Source organism: Gymnoscopelus braueri, assembly GCF_963280865.1.
Source record: "Gymnoscopelus braueri genome assembly, chromosome: 8".
NCBI classification, from domain to species: domain Eukaryota; kingdom Metazoa; phylum Chordata; class Actinopteri; order Myctophiformes; family Myctophidae; genus Gymnoscopelus; species Gymnoscopelus braueri.
Genome location: NC_137609.1, coordinates 19,740,358 through 19,758,741, shown reverse-complemented (window position 1 = coordinate 19,758,741; position 18,384 = coordinate 19,740,358). Strand labels below are relative to the sequence as shown.

General features: G+C 40.6%; 1 protein-coding gene across 1 annotated transcript in view; it reads left to right on the top strand.

Annotated features, from left to right (window-relative positions):
- Window positions 1-16,658: 16,658 nt before the first annotated feature.
- Window positions 16,659-18,384, top strand: part of robo3 (roundabout, axon guidance receptor, homolog 3) — an 88,552-nt gene continuing 86,826 nt past the window's right edge. Inside the window, exon 1 of the mRNA XM_080434832.1 lies at window positions 16,659-17,226. Coding sequence (XP_080290958.1) covers window positions 17,145-17,226 — 82 coding nt within the window. The 5' untranslated portion in view covers window positions 16,659-17,144. The remainder of the gene's footprint in view (window positions 17,227-18,384) is intronic.

Genomic DNA, 18,384 nt, shown 5'->3' with positions numbered 1-18,384 from the left:
AGAGTTGCTATGCATACTGTTCCAACTGTAGAATCTAACCATAATACATTTTTAGGCAGAGGCAATGACATTATTTCAAAATCAATTAAATATTTCTTTGTTTTTACGTATATGCTGTGTCAAATGATTGATTTGGTTAGTAGGTATGCTTGTTATAAGCGGGATAATGAGTTTGTTATTATTGAAATAAACCACTTTCAGGGTGATTCAAGTCCTGCATCACCCTGATGGGGTTTATTCCGCAACAATGACTGGCTCGCTGTTCATTATCCCTTACTTACCGTCTGTTTTGGTGTGTGTCTGGGTGGGTGGGTAGCAGAGATAAGCTGTCACACCTACACACATGTCGACCTGTCATAATCACTGCCGGGCCCCTCTGCTTTGGCACACGCCTGCCTGTCATCCAAACCCCAAACGTCAGGGCTTTCGTGTTCATTGACAACACCATAGTAAACTGAAATCCAGCCACCCCAAGCCCAATAGGTCAACCAGTGGCTAAGCTAGCACTGCTGGACATGCAGTTTGCCACCTGGCATCATGACTCTAGGCCAAGCTTCCAATGAGGATCTCTCGCAATCACAGACCATACAGCCTGTTGTGGAAACGCGACCATTTAATGAGTTGTTGACAAGCCAGCTCTGTCCAGGAAAGGATATACTGGTGGATAATTGGCCATTTTCATAGCTGGATGTTTTCTCTGGCACAGGACTCTGTGTAGTGTGTTGAATTAATGAGCTGACCATTGTATTGCTCTGTTTGCGGGAAAAGGACAGAAGCTGATGATGCTCCATGAAGCTAATGATGCTCACCATTAGCAGCCTCAGCTACGTGGCTCTCAAGACAGGTTTTGATGGTGTTATCAGGTGCTTCATGCATGTTCATGCTGCATCATGAACCTGCCAATCTGGGAACCCATTCGGTAAAAAAAAAAGTTTTTTTGCCTCTGGGTTTTTTTTGCCTCTGGGGGCACCATCGATCCTTTTTTGTGTAGAAACAGAAACTCGGTTTGGCTCCTCCCCTTTCTTAGTCCACTTCCTCCCGGGTGCTTCTGTGTTTATTCCTACTAACAACAATATTACATGTTTAGGGCAGCGGTGCTGACAGATTCTGCTGTTAGCAGAATCTGTATTGAGAGATTGTGAACCAGCTGAACCCTGTGTTAATAATCATTAGGAGGATTATAAATCTGGCCTGCTGTCCTTGTTTTGATCCTTGAAATGCGTCACTAATTTGTCTACGTCAGGAAATACCATAGTTAGACACTAGAGGAAGGCCATACCATTGAAACGCATAGCACACCGTTGTAGCCATTGTGTCTGTTCTGGATATATATACATTTATTGTATTGGCTGATGGTAACGAAGCATGCTGGTAACTTATCTTTATAGTAATACTCTTTTTTAATGTGGCAATCATACACACCAAACCAACTTAACCTCGAGCAGGGAAGGGAGGGGGTGCTCCCTCCAGCCACTCCTATCCCTCACGGTTTCCCCAAAAATTAAAAACACCAAAAATCTAATGGGCAAATGAACATTAACCAATAACATTAATCACAAATGACACATAAATCCCCCCCAAGCCCAACGCATTCCCATGGCAAATAATAATTAAAAAGTAAATAAATAACAGAACAATTATAGATCACTAAACATTTATAGGTGCACCCTAAGACATGCTGCGAAGTCTCTCTACCACTGTCCTCAACTGTGTACTGTACACCCTAACGGACATGCTCTGTGGGAGTATTGCCAAAATGGAGAATATCACTTCATTGCATTGTGCTTTTCCAACATTAAGTGAACATAAACAATCAAGGAAATGGTTTAAATTATTCAGAATAATTTGGCCTCAAGCAGTTCTCTTTTTCTTTTGCTTGGGACACTGTGGTTGTACCCTGCCATAAAAACTGTTACCTTTATTAAAAATGTGTTGTCAGTGGAAGAAAAACAGGATCCTTGAACTGGCACAATGTAGATAACAAAAACAAAGGTCACCAAATTCTCTTGGGGTGGGCTACTGCATTTTTAACAAAGTATTGTAGCATCCTAGGCAGTTTGTCCGTGTATAATGTTGTGTACACCAGTATAAATGTCATGATCACTTTCCCTTTGGGGACAAAAGCCTTGCAGCTGTGAGTGTCAGTGAAGAGCCACAGATGATTGACAGGACCAGCAACAGTGTCAAACAACAGCTTGGATTGGTGGCCTGCTGCCACTGATCAATAGGTTGCTCTGGTGAGATGGAAAATGGGGGTCCGGTTCACAGCGCAATCCTCAGTGTTAATTTAACTAGGCCCTATTTTCTGGTGTGCCCTCCATTGCGATACAATTGATTCATTAGTCTAGTGGTAGCTAAATGCATAGAAGCCACACAAGTTTGTGGCTTCAAATGGAGAATGCTGTCTCATCACACTTTAACGTTTCTGATTGGCCTATCTGAACAGCAAAAAAACGCATCCAAATCAGATTTGAACCACATCCCTACGTGGTTTGAAATGCAATTCAAAAGATACGTCTCAGTCTGCACTCTGAAGCCTGATTTATACTTTGTTGTATGATGGTATCGCTCGCTGGAAATTGCAGATCTACAAGTTCACAACACGTCAGAGCTTGTAGATCTGCTATTTTCAGTGAAAGATACCATCATATGACAGAATATTAAGCATTACTCACACCTATGTCGTTACGCCGTTAGGTCGACTAGGTCTGATTACACAAATCCGATCTGATCACTTGCAAAGTGTGGACAGTGGTCAGTCCTAAAGATCACATTCGAGAAACAAATCATATTTGCCTGCAGTTTGCACTAAGCCAAGAGTTACTACAGGATCAAGTTATTTTTATTATCGGCTTACAAACAAGGTGTCTGCAAGATGCTTGGAATATTTCACACGGTTTGTCCTGCCACTGATATGAATGGACAGGATTTTACTGTGAGCGTGGAATTGTGTGTGATGGGCAGCGGGCAGCTGGTTCCATGCATTGTAAAGGGCTATACGGCATCAGCATGACCGACGCGAGGTCAAACACAGCAGCCAGCTGAGCATTATGGTGCCTCAGACACAAGCTCCTGACAGACAACAAATCCTTCGTGACACCCTTTCCTCCACACCTCTTAAGTTACATTCAACCTCTATGTGTCAGACCGTCTCGTCAGCAGAACAAGAAACTGTAATGTGAGGATTCACACTGTCCATCGTGTATGTACAGGATGTTTGTGTGGTAGATTATTTCCTATACTTCTGAAGTGTCTACTTTTCCCTTTTTCTATATGAATAGTTTCAGGGAGTTCATTGAGTGAAACACAATTATGTCAGATGCTAACACAGATTAATTCATCTGAGAGAGTGAAAATGTACCCCCCTAAACCATAACCACTTAAAGGACAACTTTGTTTTTTTTACAACCAAGGTTTATATTTTAGCTTGTAATTAAAGTAAATAAAAGATGAGTGTTATTTTTTTTTTCATTTACTGCTTTCTATAGTTTTAGCAATTTTTGCAATCTTTTTTACAGTGGGCGGGGGCATTCTGTCCGGAGGCTAAATATGCCTTTTTTACACAATAAAAAAGGTCCTGTGGTCTTTGATGGCCACATGTGAGTTATTGGGGGCTAGAAGAGCTACTGTAAATAATAATAAAGAAAACGCCGGGTTATTGTGTAAAAAAAGGCATATTTAGCCACCGGACAGAATGCCCCCGCCCACTGTAAAAAAGATTGCGAAAATTGCAAAAACTATAGAAAGCAGTAAATTAAAACATTTTAACACTCATCTTTTATTTACTTTAATTACAATCTAAAACATAAACCTTGGTTGTAAAAAAACAAAGTTGTCCTTTAAAACATAGTTGACCAGGGTCCCCCAGGGCTCTATACGCTCCTTTTTTCCTCTACACCAAATGTCTTCACTGCAAATAGTTATCTACAAGCTCACAATGTGTCGCAATGCGACGCATTGTGAGCTTGTAGATCGGCTATTTTTGCCAAATGTTCGCCTATTAGGACATGCCCAGAATAGGGACACTAGAGTTTATGTGGTTAAATTAACACTTCAGAGTGTTAACTACTGTGCAGGATAACAATATATACTGAGCAATGTACTGTTCAGTGTTCACTGTTCCTGTGAACAGTATCACGTCCGCCCCCACCCTACACTTTAGTACCTACCGGTATATGTTTTCTAAAGGGCCCTTTGGTGCAAAAATATTCTCCCAACTCCCCAAGTGCATCTCTTCTACGTAGAGCCCATCACATGGGGCAAAGCGGGGGTGGACATTCATATTTCTGTGCTGCACCCACACAGATTGAACTCCAGTCTGTTGTTGCACTCTTGACCTCGCTATGTATCATCACGGTGAAGTATATATACATGGTGAAGTTAATACAGATGGTTCTGGCATTCAGTCAACACATCGTACTTCAAGAGTCATTCTCATTGTCTATTCCAATGTACAACAATGCATTATCAATGTGCATCCATATTTACTGCGGCTTGTTTGTCTCTGCCAGTAGTCAAGCAGAGCTGCAGAATATGGGGCTTCTTTTCCCCTTCATTGGAGTGTGTTTCTCTGAAGTCCCTTGAACATTAGCACTTGAAGTGCTCTGTGATTGCTCTCGCCTCGGCCCATTAATTGGTGGAGTGGATGCATCCCTGACAACTTCTAATGTGGATAGAAGCCTGTGTGTGCTACAGGTTTGGTGCTGTTTGGCGGCTTATTGGGTTTAACTTAATTGGAAAATTTGACAGAACTGTCAAACTGTTAAAGCATCACTCCAAGATCAGGTATTATTTCAGGTCCTTTATCTAGGGATCCAGTGCTCAAGTGGCTCACACTTGTACTGTAAGCAAACAGTAACGTCCACACTCTCTTTAAGATCAGACAGAGCACATGACCCGATACGACAGACTGTTGTCAACAGCAGACTGATTTATTTGCAGTATTTCACACAAACACAAGGACACAATGCACAGCTGTTCAACTCAATAGTTCTACGTAACCTTGACGTGTCTGGCTCTGTTGTATCGACGGGGCGATTGAGATTAAATGACACATACAGACTTTTTTGCTATTACAAAGAAAACTGAGCGTTGCTGTCAGGCAGAAAACGTGTATCACCAAATTTCAACCTTTTTATGTTTTTTTTTAAAATCATTTAATGCCCTACTTCATCATATGAGTGTCAAGCAATAGTGAAAATAGCCGATCTACAGAGCTTCTAGATCTGCTATTTTCACTTTATCTGAAAAATGTAGTTCCTTTTCCTGAAAAGTAACGGTTTTGGACCTGTTTCCAACCGACAGTGGCGATTTGCAAACAACATACTGATTATACGATTAGCATATAGCATAACACAGATGGGTCTAGGTCCTAAAACAATACCGCCAAGTCTGATTCTGTATATGTTAAAAGCTACACTATGTAACTTTTGAATAACATTTTATTTTCACCTGTATACTAGCGTTTGTTGATTATACAATATTACTTATATGTAACTTGTATTTGGTCTCCCTGCTCTTCTACTGAGAAATTGATATCCTGTGGTCTGGTTTGACCATTACTGGTTAACAGGTGGTATGGCCTGAAGGTCAACCCGGGTTCGAATCCAGGGTAGGTGCATGAAAGTTACGTGCGTAGCTTTAATTCAAAGAAAGAAGTTGAATTCATAAGTTCATTATGAACGTTCGACACACAATTTAAAAGTCATTCTGTAATCTCCCCCATAATGCATTGCCTCATTATGGTACTTTATGTGGAGCTGCATCAGAATGAAGCTAGATGTAATTGGAAAGTTCTCATCGGAAGTCTTAACACTCACCCTTGCGATACATCTCCAGACTTTTAAACATTCGCAGACCTATCCGTTATTATTATTGTAATCATTATCATGTTTTAAGTGTTACCCAGCCTGAAAATAAAAAGCCCTCAATGTATAGACGCCTGCCCTTTCTGATCTCAGGTCAGTGCTCCTAATCCCCAGGCCAAGACTTATATGGAGATATGCTTGTTGGAATACCGAATATGTTTAAATTAAAAAGGTGCCAATAATGGTTAGAAAAACAGAAGTTACATTTGAGTAGAAACTTAGTAAATCTTTGTAAATGAAGATCGTGTATAAGGTAACTGAATGGCAGAACACATTGTTAACCATGCACTCTGATGGCTAATTTATAATCATCATACACATGACGCTTTTTTTTTCCTAGTTGACCCTAAATTATTTCAGCATAAATTAGGCTTAAGCAGATGGGTTAACCTAATGCACCACAACACTTTAACTTTATCAGCTGCATTGTTCATTCATCCAAATCATCTACCAGATTTGGATCTTTGACCTTTGGCTTGTAAACTTGCTTTGAAACTCAGCACAACAGGTGTGGAGCACGTAGTGTTTCAGCAACCATTTACAGACAATCTGTGTAACAATTGCAAATAGTGCTTTACTTGAAGCCCTTGTAGGAGCCCTACAAATGAAATGCTAATCATGAACAGCTCAATGTTCCTCACCATATAAGAAGTCCAACAGTCTACGGGATAATCCGCTATTAGTCTGCTACCCTTTATTAATTATAATGATAATAATTATTATTATTATTAACTGACGTTTATACCCCTTTCAACCTAAAACTACATTGATCTCTTCTTAACAAACTTTTAACTGAAACTGACTGTGGTAAATGCCAAAGCTGCTAAAATACATCTAAAAACACTTGCCTTTATAAGATATTTGAAATGATTTTGGAATGGTTTTTCTGTTTCTAATAATACACACTAGAAGTTAAACAGCAAGTCATATTCTTCGTACTGTATGTGAACATACTAAACAGATTGACAACTGATTCAGATTCTGTTACACTAAACACAATGCTAACAAAACGTTAACATGAACAATTACATTTATTCTCTATATGTCCTTGGATTCAATCAGCCCCTTTGCATTACAGAAACATCAGGGCTCCTGTTTTCCATCAACAGAACCAGACAACAGTACATGTGACACATCCCCAAGGGATGATGTCAGATGATGCTACTAACGCTCATTGTTAAACTCTGTGCGTTAACCCTACCCATCTCCCCCACGCTCCCCCAAATATAACCATTATTCACCCCCCGCCCTTGCAGTCCAACCTTGCATGCTATCTCTCTCATGATAGCCCCATTCACCCAAACTTCAACCCAGCTGACTCCCTCCGAGTGATAGGCAGGGGCTATTGTTTTGTGCGCTTCAGAAAAACAGCCACAGCACTAAGCTAGCTCTACCACAGGATCCCTCCAGGGAGAGAGACGTAGTCACCAATGTCTCAGAGGTTACGCGTGTTCCCCGGGGTCATGCCTCGTCCCTGGTCATGCTGAAAGTACCATAAATAAAGACCGACTGGGGAGACAAGAACTAGAGGGAGAGAACAATGACTTACCCCTCCCTACCCCCATCTCCCCTTCTCACTGGCCGCCAGGGATGTTGTAAATCAGAGGTTGGGGCGGGAGGGGGGGGGGGGGGGAACCTGATCCGAGAGGAGGAGAGTAAGGCAAGGCGACATTAAAGTGGGAACCTGGTTCTGGAGGCGACTGGCCATCCTTTTATGATGATCAGAGAGCGTGGGAGACAAAGACAGGAAGAACATGGGCTGGGACACAACACACACTCAGATAGATTGACAAATAAATGGCGAAAAAGAAGCAAGGTCGTTACCTCACACACACACACACACACACACACACACACACACACACACACACACACACAGACAGACAGACAGACACACGTCACAAGTCGTAAAGTGAGGGGTTGCTTTAATTGTGACAGCATTGCCCTAGAAATGCAGGGAGGGGAAGTATAATTACAAGCAAACAAGAGATTGCTTTTGATTTCCTCCCCTGGCAAGGAGAGAGAGAGATAGACCCTAAATCTTCTGCTAAGTCCCTCTTCTAGAACAACGTTCCCTTGCAATCTCATCCTTTGCCCCGCCCACCAATGTCCTTGTGTTCACAAAAACATCCCTAATAATGATGGAGAAAAGAGTTATTGAAGGAAAGGGTAGAGACAGAGGACAAACGATGATGAAAAGCATGAGAGAGAGAGAGAGAGAGAGAGAGAGAGAGAGAGAGTGTGTGTGTGTGTGAGAGAGTGTATTTCCTTCATTGTGATTCACCCTGATCCTCACAGACAAACGCACACACACACACACACACACACACACACACACACACACACACACACACACACACACACACACACACACACACACACACACACACACACACACACACACACACACACACACACACCACAATTGCACATCCTCAACAACTGCTTGGAATCAATAGCAGTCAGCAATGTGATTAACCCCAATTTTACTCTGCATGGGAATACATTCTATATTTTACTGTATTTCAATTTGTTTAATTTTACTTGCCATTTAAATTGGACCCAACCGAGAGTCTCCTCTACAATAGATAACCACAGACAATAGTAGAATAGGTTCGCTGTTGTCTGCCAGAATTTTCAGTGTGAAAAGCTTTTTTAGCAGCCCCATCTAGCTTAGCCTGTCCATTCTCACACCATTTTGCCAGACTGTGGAAGGTGGGTTTCCTCAGTGGGGACTTGCTCTATGCGACATCGATCACGGTCCCTCTGGGCTTGGCTCATCTTTCTCACAGGTAACTAAGCCTCGTGGAATGTTGGTGCTTCCCCACTCTCTCCGTGTTTTGACGTAGCTCTCACCCATCGGCTCACATTTTCCCCCTGAGGTACGGAGGCTTAACCCTGACAGCCTGTGTGGAGAGGCCGGGGAACGGAGGGGGATGTGATGTTGTGCCTTTGGTATGGTGTGGAGTGGACTCTTGTCACTGCTCATCACACAGTAAAATCCAGTGCTCATTTAACTTTTGAGAGTGTATATCTGTAAGGGTCCATTTGGTTACATTACATTTGTACAGTCCTGATCTGGAGTTACAAATTAATACATTAGCACAGGAGGGAAGTAAGAAATATATGCACACTGAAGAGAATATTTAATTTGTGAATTCACTAAGTTTCAGTCACAGGGACCTTATCAGGCGTCTAGCTATTGACAGTGTAACTGTACAGCATCCAAGCTGTCACATCAAGTGCGGTCCTCATCAATGACATTGAACGAGCAGTTGCCATGGTAATAAATGGGTGCCCATGTAGAATCATGGCAAAAGTACCGTCAGCTGTCCCAGATTATATATATATAAAAAAGAAGGCTCAAAAGGTATATTACCATCACAGTAATATAATTATGATTTTAAAAATGCCACATTGGCAGAGCATGTGCATGTAGATGCAAACTTTTTGGATACCGGTAGTTCACCCTCTGTTTCACGTTTCAGGAGAGACAGCTATTAATGTCCATGTTTGCATTGATTTTTTTGATTTTTTTGATTGAAATGCTATTTGATGTCACAAGTGAGATTTGTTTGTGTTAGCTAGTAGTTACACAGTTAAATCCTGAGTGATCTTTTTGCTCTGAATGTGTAAAAGTGGACCCAAATGGACCCTCGGATAGGCTCTTACTGCTGATTTTACATAATATTTATGCTCTCAAAACATAGAGAATGCCACTCCAATTAATTTCACAATGGTTGTTGCTCCTGTAAGCTACGGCTGAAAGCGAGATTCAATTTGTCGCTTTTGCCACTAGCAGCATGTGAAGGACTTTTGGGAAATTGCTGCTACTGTATATTCAAGTTCAGTATGCTATTTGCAGTTCCTAGTGAAATGAGAGTGTTGCTGCTGTGCATGGAAATTTCCTTTATTAGATCAGCTTGCAATACTTGAAAATTAGCTGGCTGTATAAATTCATCGCATAATTTCTTCCGCCTTCCGAATTGCCAGACACAGTTCTGTCCAATAAACACAAATGGCTCATTTGCATCATGTAACAGAAAAGGTAATAACAGAATATTAGCTTACATCTCAGCAGGAGTCAGATGAGATGGGGTTACATTCAATGCATGAAATAAAAGGCTGTTTTCAACTACGGAGGGTCCCTGAAGAGGAAGGTATGCCTTGAAAAACATATACAAAAGTGAGAATAGACAATCTGCAAGCTCACACCACGTTGTGAGCTGGTAGGCCTGTTGGTTTTTGCTATTTTAGAAAATAAATTTGAAATGAGAAGTTCTGAGTTTTGGGGTCCTCAGAACCCTGAGTTGAATACCACCTCCTGAGCAGAGCCCAAAGGAGGTTCTGAGAACATTATCTGAAACCAAGCTGCAGCGTACTACTGTATATATGGAAACAAATCCAGAACCTGTGAAATGCGTTAAACGGCACAGCATGGTTCGTTTAGTTCTTGTAGTCGAAAAGAGCACAAGCTTTCTTGCCTTTTCCTTCTCACTCAGTGCCTGAAATCCTGAATTTACCACTTTGTATGTGGGATAACTTCTCCCTGGGAGAGATGCGATGACACAACTGTTGCAGATTTCAAATTAACATTGCAATCTCCTTTCTCATTTTTCTATCTCACCGATGCTGTCTGCACAGTAAAATCCTGAATGTAAATTAAATATCTTTGTACACCCTCAGAGTTACATAGAGATGGTTACAACTAAAAATGAAATACAATTAAATAAATAAATAAAAATGTATATACTATATATATATATATTTATATATATATATATATACGCACGCACGCACGCACGCACGCACGCACGCACATACACACATATATAGTCTTTGACTTTCTTGTCCTCTATTATGAAATATTGCCTCACAGAATATTGGGAGAATGAAGAGACGGCTACCAACAAATAGGCTTGAAATACTCCTGTCACTGGATAATAGGTTTCATTGAAAGCCAGGGCTGTCTATTAAGGCCATGTGAGATCATGGATGGAGTCATGGCTCTGGTTTGTCAGAATAATACACGCACGCACGCACGCACGCACGCACGCACGCACGCACGCACGCACGCACGCACGCACGCACGCACACACACACACACACACACACACACACACACACACACACACATACACACACACACACACACACACACACACACACACACACACACACACATACAAATGGATCAATCCTAAAACCCATAATAAATTTGAAAGCAGCAGGCAAGTTAGAATATAAAAAGCTACAACAACAAAGAAGAGAAAAGAAAAGAACTCGCCTAACCTGATTCCCACTCTCAAAAGATGTCTGCTGATGTCAGCCTGTGTATCTATCTACTGTCTTCAGAGACTTTCAGAGCTAGTGGTTATGTGTGCCACAACTAATCCCAAGTCATTACAGTATACGTAAGTATATGAAACCAGTTGAATGGTTAAGACAAGAGATTAATGTTGCCTTTGACTCACCAGTCTGCCCTTCTCATAATAATGTGGGGATGATGGCAAACACACGGCGAGTCCCAGCACACGTCTTCTCTATATATTTGCAGAAAGCAGAACAGAGGGTGGGTCTCGCTTCACAGCCTCTCAATTAATAAGGGCCTCTCATTATGGAAGGCGCAAGAAGACAAAGAGGGCAGACACTGAGGTCGTTGGAATAGACAGAGAGAGAGAGAGAGAGAGAGAGAGAGAGAGAGAGAGAGAGAGAGAGAGAGAGAGAGAGAGACAGAGAGAGAGACAGAGAGAGAGAGAGAGAGAGAGAGAGAGAGAGAGAGAGAGAGAGAGAGAGAGAGAGTTTGGATCTGGATCTACAAATTGCTGGTCTTTTCATTAGTATCTTTGGGGCTAAATCCTAGCCTGGGCCAGCTGAATCCAGCCTATGAAATCCCTCCAACAGGAAGAGGAAATTAGGTGCCCCCGTAAGCATCACTCGTTGGTCCTCTCTCCCTCTTATTTTCTTTGCCTTTCGTCCTCTCCATCCCTTGGGGAGGTTGGGTAACAGCCAATCTCATTGAAAGGCAGATCAATAAAGAGATATATTGTCATCTTGCAGCGCCACCCTCTTAATCAATTAATTTATAATGGAATCCATTCTTTGGAGAGTCTTAAAGGGCCAGTGCTCCTATTACCAGTTACGGGTCAAAAAGGGTGCAGACATGTAGGGGTCCCATTACTAGTAATGGGGTAGAAAGGGAAAAGAAAACATTGGCATTGGTTCAAACGCCTGGGTGTAGATACATGTGATATACATTTAATAGCATTTCAAGAAAAATAGAGGTTGCATTTTCGGCAGGACTAGGTCAGTCCAGGATCACAAGCAATCGTCCTAATGAGTTATTATCCATGCTCCAGCGCAACATCAGATTCTAGGAAGTGAACTGAGTTGCCTGTGACTCACAAACAGTACGGTGTACTTACTGCACCATATGTCGTTGATGTTATCTTAATGCGCCGTTATTTTCTGCTCTCGGCTTTGGCGGGAGTGTTGTGGTGGCTATAACCACATAAAAAGCGTTCCATCATGGTCAGCCACACTGATATTTAAAGGTGCTTTACACAATGAATCACTGAGGAAACAGGGTTTAAATGTCTGTTAGTAGGGAAGCAAGTACAGTAAATCAGGACAATAGCTGTGCAAGATATTGCTTTAAGGTTTGTGCCGCTAAACTCAGCATTTTCTTTCAGTAAGTGAACTGACTGTAAACTCAGAGGTAATCTCTGATAACAGCTGCCCTGGAACTATAATTACAAACAGGCAAATTATTGCATGAATAGGCTACTTTTACCCTGGATGAAGTTAAAAAAGCATTTTAAAAGAGTTTTTATTTTATTTTAAACTCATTTGTTTTCCAATTCTATTCCAATTTTCACTGTATTTGCTATGTCTTTGTGCTGCCAACAAACTTTGCCACAGAATTTACATTCTTTTGGTTTAAGTGGAGAAACAGTCATGGTTGCTCTGTTGAAGTGCTCTGGTATCACTGGCACTTTCTTATTCAGAAATAAATATGGCCAAAGCTTTCTGGTTTTAACTCTTTTTTACAGAACAGTACTGTAGGTTGAATATATACAGTTGAATCTACTGCCAACTAGAGAAATGTCTTACTCTGTTGCGTTGGACTGCCAGACTTGCACAGATGTGTTAGTATAGCAAATGCAGTGTTTAATATTCATGACTAAATTACCCATCTATAAAATAAATGTGCTAGACTGAAAACCGTGTTTGCTTCATGATATAGTGATAATTAGAGCTGATGCAAGGAATAAGAGCTGATGCAAGGATTAGTTTTCCCAACAAGGGATATACTGTATCAATCAATCATATTGTAGCTACTGCACTATAGAGCCCCCGTCCCCCGTCCCCCCAAAAAAGGCATAAATGCAGAAAAGTCATGAAAAACAGAATATCAGGCTGTTATTTCCTCTAAAGATCATCTTAATAACCTGTTTGCCAAGACTGTACCTCCGTCATTTGCTTTAATTATATGTTTGCCCACACTGAATGAGAAGTGGACGAAATGGCCAAGAGCTTGTCAACCTTTCACGGTTGGTCTCCATGGCAATCACAGTTTTATTTTCGTGTAAAATATGGGCACTTGATACTGGGGTTTCATTCTGACAGGGCAATAATTCACCTCTATACTGCGTAAAACACTGGAATTGTGGTGATAGAAAGCCCCATACAATATCTTGGGCTAAACCCTTAAGGAACACAGGCATTTTGTAGTACATTATGTACTCAATTCATTCAAAGTCATTTGTTTATTTACAAACTATGGACGCATTTAACAGGTCAGTCACATAAATGGAAGCCCCCCTTGGTCCAGTGATGTAATTCTCATGACACCTCTTCTCTCCATTACTGTTGCACTTCGGCCGGATGACTAATTGCTCAAGATTTTCTCCCCTAATGTGAGTCGTCAACTTTAGACTTTCAGCAATTGATATAAGGCAATTAATCATGTTAGCATGACACCTATGAAACTTATACCACCATCAATGGCTTCATATAAGACTATTATACACATATGATATGATGTCTTTCTTTCTTCTTCTTTTTTCAAATTATGTACATTCCTTTTCTGGCTGAGCATTTGATGACTGCTTAGATTTTTCCTGTTATCAATCAGTTATACTTCATAGTTTGTTCCATCTTTAATTTCAGATGCTGCTGCACTAATTGCAAACGCGTAGATCACAATACTGGATAGCATTGCCAGAATAGTCTTAACGCCCAGTGAAAGTAAATAAGGAACATTTGATCATTATAAAAGATTATTATCAAATAAAAACTAAAACATATTACACCTTTTCATTGAATTTCTCAAGGAACCAATGTTTAAAAATTCCCAGACAGAGCAACTAGTAAATTAATAGATGAATGGTGAAACAAATACCCAGGATGTGTGTTGTAGGGGAACTATTATGATTGATGGTTGAGCTGTAACTGCACAGCACACCATCAAACCATGTTGATAGGCTGCCATTGTAATTTGATACCTAATATGGATAATTAGTCTAAATTCATGGGCCGCTTGACTTCCCTGACGCCTTCGCCAAATGTTTGATGAAGCCGCCAACCTAACAGCATCAGTCACAGGCGAACGGAAATGCATTTAGGGAAGGGCCTCATCATGTTTTATTCAATCACGCAGTAGAGCTCAATTAATCAGTTCCTGCAATTAAATTAAACATGTATGCGCCTGAAACACGAAAGGAATATCAAGAATGTTCACATTTATAAGGGGTGCTTGGTTCTTTGTGTTCCTGCAAACCAGAAGTGTTATTTATCCCCCAAGCCAAAGAATGCAGGCCATCTGTCAATAAATGTGACTTCAGTGGTGTGGAATTATTTCTTGTCCACTTAATGTTGATGTGTAGTATGTGAGAGGATGTGTGGATATGCAGCACACACTAACCTGCAATGCATTTCTATGAATGTCAAGGAGGCGTTTGTCTGCTGGGCTTGCGGTACACCTAATATTTATTCAGCTCAACCACACTCTCACTGCTTATTGCCTCAGTGCAGAATTATGCTTCTTGGTATGTCATGTCTCATTGCTTACTGTTTGCCATATCTTCTGGCACGTAATACTGAAGAGTAATATTGCTTTTCACCTTCCATCAAGTGGAGACATATTCTATGCTGAGATGGATTGTGACATTTTACCGGGTTGTGTGTGGTTGGTTTGCATCTCTTAGTGCCCAAGTCAGTTTTATTGCCTGATTTGTGTAAATAGCATCAGAGTCAACGGTCAATCAAAGGTCTTTCAAGATAAATTTGCATTTGGATTTGCTTTTCTGCCAATGTTATGCTTCAATGGTTAGGTAAAGGTTATGAACTGATCCTCGTTAAATCGTGCAATTTCAACTACGAAAGGTTGTTCATCTAAATGGATTTTGTCCATTTGTAGGCTCACTGTGGCATTTAAACTTACTGTTTAAAGTTTCCAGATGAATTATTTCAAGTTTCAGAAGTTTGAGGGTAGTCTATCTTTATTTAAATATGGATTCTCCTTGTATTTTCCACGCGTGTGCGTGTGTGTGCGTGTGCGTGTGTGTGTGTGTGCGCGCGCGTGTGTGCGTGTATGTATGTATAGGACATTCTGGCAAATAAAATGTCATGAGGTCAGAATTTGTCTATGTGGTGGCCCTAGCACAGATATACAATATCGGCAAAAAAGAAAAGAAATAGGCATGCAGCCGACTAAAGCGAAAGCGCTAGTCCACTGTCCACAAGGATGGCAAGGCCATGCTATTTCTTCTTATTATTTTTTTCATTATCAGCTCTAGTGTGACATGTTGAACTATTTACTCTCAAGACATAATAGCCTGTAGCCCACGATGGTTTGGGGTCAATACAGGCCTGTGTGAGAAAATAGGCTACACAATAAATCAACTTTCTGTGTTGATTCCTCATTTATTAAAAGAAACTTTTTCTACAGATAGATAGATAAATAAATAAAGAGATAAATGAATGAATGAATGAATAAAAAAAAAAAAAAAAAATTAAAAAAATAATAATAATAATAATAATAATAGTAAAAAAAAATGTAAACAAATATTAAACATTTAATATAAATATTAAACATTTAAAGGATCTACACCATGAATTAAAAAATATAATATTTAATATCATATTGTTTATGTCCCTCAAACGTTTTTCAAAAGGTTTGAGCCTAAATCAAGCTTCAGATATACTCATTCCAACTAACTTCTCTCTGGCTTATAAAGCACTTTCACCTGCAATACCACATTGTCCTGTTTGGCACGGGGCGCTATTGAGCCAGTTTGTATGCATTTTATCTCCTGAAAAAAAAAGAATAAAAAAAATTAATAAATATATATTTTTTTTTTTTACTGAAAAACGGGAGGGATTGTACCCTGACGTGACATCACGTCAGGGTGCAAATCAGTTTGGCCTGTTTTGAGACCAATTTACTGAAAACCCCAGATTTGCTGTGAAAGCCTGAGTGTTCAAACTGGGGTATATTTGGGGATAGAATAGAGGTAGGGGAGACCAAAAAACACACAAAAAAGAAGAAAAAGTTAAAATTCATGGTGTAGTTCCTTTAACATTCTCTTAAATGGGCTGGGAGACACGGAATGACTGCTCTGTCCCTTTAAGAGAATCTCACCGTTGTGTGTGTGTGTGTGTGTGTGTGTGTGTGTGTGTGTACAACAGTGTGGTGGTGGGGCTTCAGCCACGAGAGCGTGTTGCCTGTGATGAGGCTTGTGATTCAGTTCAAGGAGGAGGAGAGAGCAGCAGAGAGACGGAGGAGAGAGAGAGAGAAACAAATAGGCACAATACAGGAGAAATAATGGAAGTGAGCATGATATTGTCCCGAGTTCTCAGACAAAAATGATTCATTTTGTTGTTTCGTCACGAGTTAGTAACGTTATTCCTTAGTTAAAAACAGACCGGGGAGCGAAAGGATTTGATTAGAGCGGTCACTGCCAGCCCTCTCGGCCGCCTCTCCGCTCATCACCTGCGGCTTGCTGCGTGCGGACCGTCCGGGAGGACCTGGAGCCTGAGCTGGAGGACTGGAGCCCAAAGGGGAAACTTTTACCGTCCGGGGATGTTTCAACTCGGGTCTGAATTCTGGCTGTGATGCTGCCAGGGGGTCTGTGCGTGTTATCCACACGGAGAAGTCGCTATTATTTGCCATCATAAAACCTGCATTTTGGATACTAGTGTTTGCATTTGGATACTACTAGTGTTGTTGGGACAGATTCTTCTTACAAACTGCGCTCGCTTGAAGACGGTTTGATGACATATTGGAGAGGAATGGAGTATCGCCCAATTTCGGATATTCTACTGGTTTTACTGGCGTTCGTGACTTTGGTTTATGGTAAGTTCAGTGGGCGGTGTGGGTTTTCGGGACGGTTTGGTGGAGTGATGGTGTTTATTGAATATTATTGACCAGTGGTGGAAAACGTACTCACATGTTTTACTTAAGTAAAAGTATCAATACTGCTTTGTAGAAGTAGGCCTACTCTGTTACCATTAAAAGTCTGGAATCCAAAATTTACTTGAGTAAAAGTATTGGTAAAAATTTACTTAAAGTACCAAATGTAGAAAGTACTAATTATGCTGAATGTCCAATTTCACAAGTTTTCAAATATTACATTTATAAAAAATCTTTTGAAATAGCAGATCTACAAGCTCACAATGCGTCGCCATGCTAGGCATTGTGAGCTTGTAGATTGGCTATTTTCAAATGGCCGAAATGTATATAGGGCTGAAGTGGTTAATGTCTGTTTTGTAATAATAATCAAAATCTACAAAGTAACTAGTAAGTAAAGTTTTCAAATAATTGTAATCGAGTAAAAGTACAATATTTGCCTCTGAGATGTAATGGAGTAGAAGCAAAAGTATTGAAAATTGGAAATACTCCAGTAAAGTAAAAAAAAATACAAAAAAATGGTACTTAAGTACAGTACTTGAGTAAATGTACTTAGTTACTTTCCACCACTGCCTAATCTCTATGGAGTGCAGTTGCCCATATGGAGCCTGGGTGATGAGAGCCAGTGTTACCTTAAGGGACCATGCCTACTATTAGTAGCCTACATACATATAGGCCTATATTTGATACAACAATAATGACTTGCTTTTGCTGTAATTCAGTCTGTCTAAAGTATAAGGGTCTAACATTTGAAGTGTCATCTTTACACATTTTAGGTAAGAAAACCAGCATGGTATTAAAATTATTATAAAACCCCTCTCCATTCATTAACCAATTCAACTCCAGTGTCACGTGGTCCTTGTGGTTCCTAAAGCCTCTGGCCTAATGTAAGGGTTGTTTTGTTCATCACTTTGTTCCAATTAAAACATGAGATGGGAGTGTGCATCCTCCCTATCTCATCAAACCCAGAGGCACACAGAGACTGAGATAGGTTTGAAACCTTTGCTGTGGGTATGGGCCGGGTGCTGTCAGGCAGAACCTCTGCATGCATAATGAAACTCTTTTCAAATCAGAAATCTGAATGAGGGAAAACCCTCATTCAAT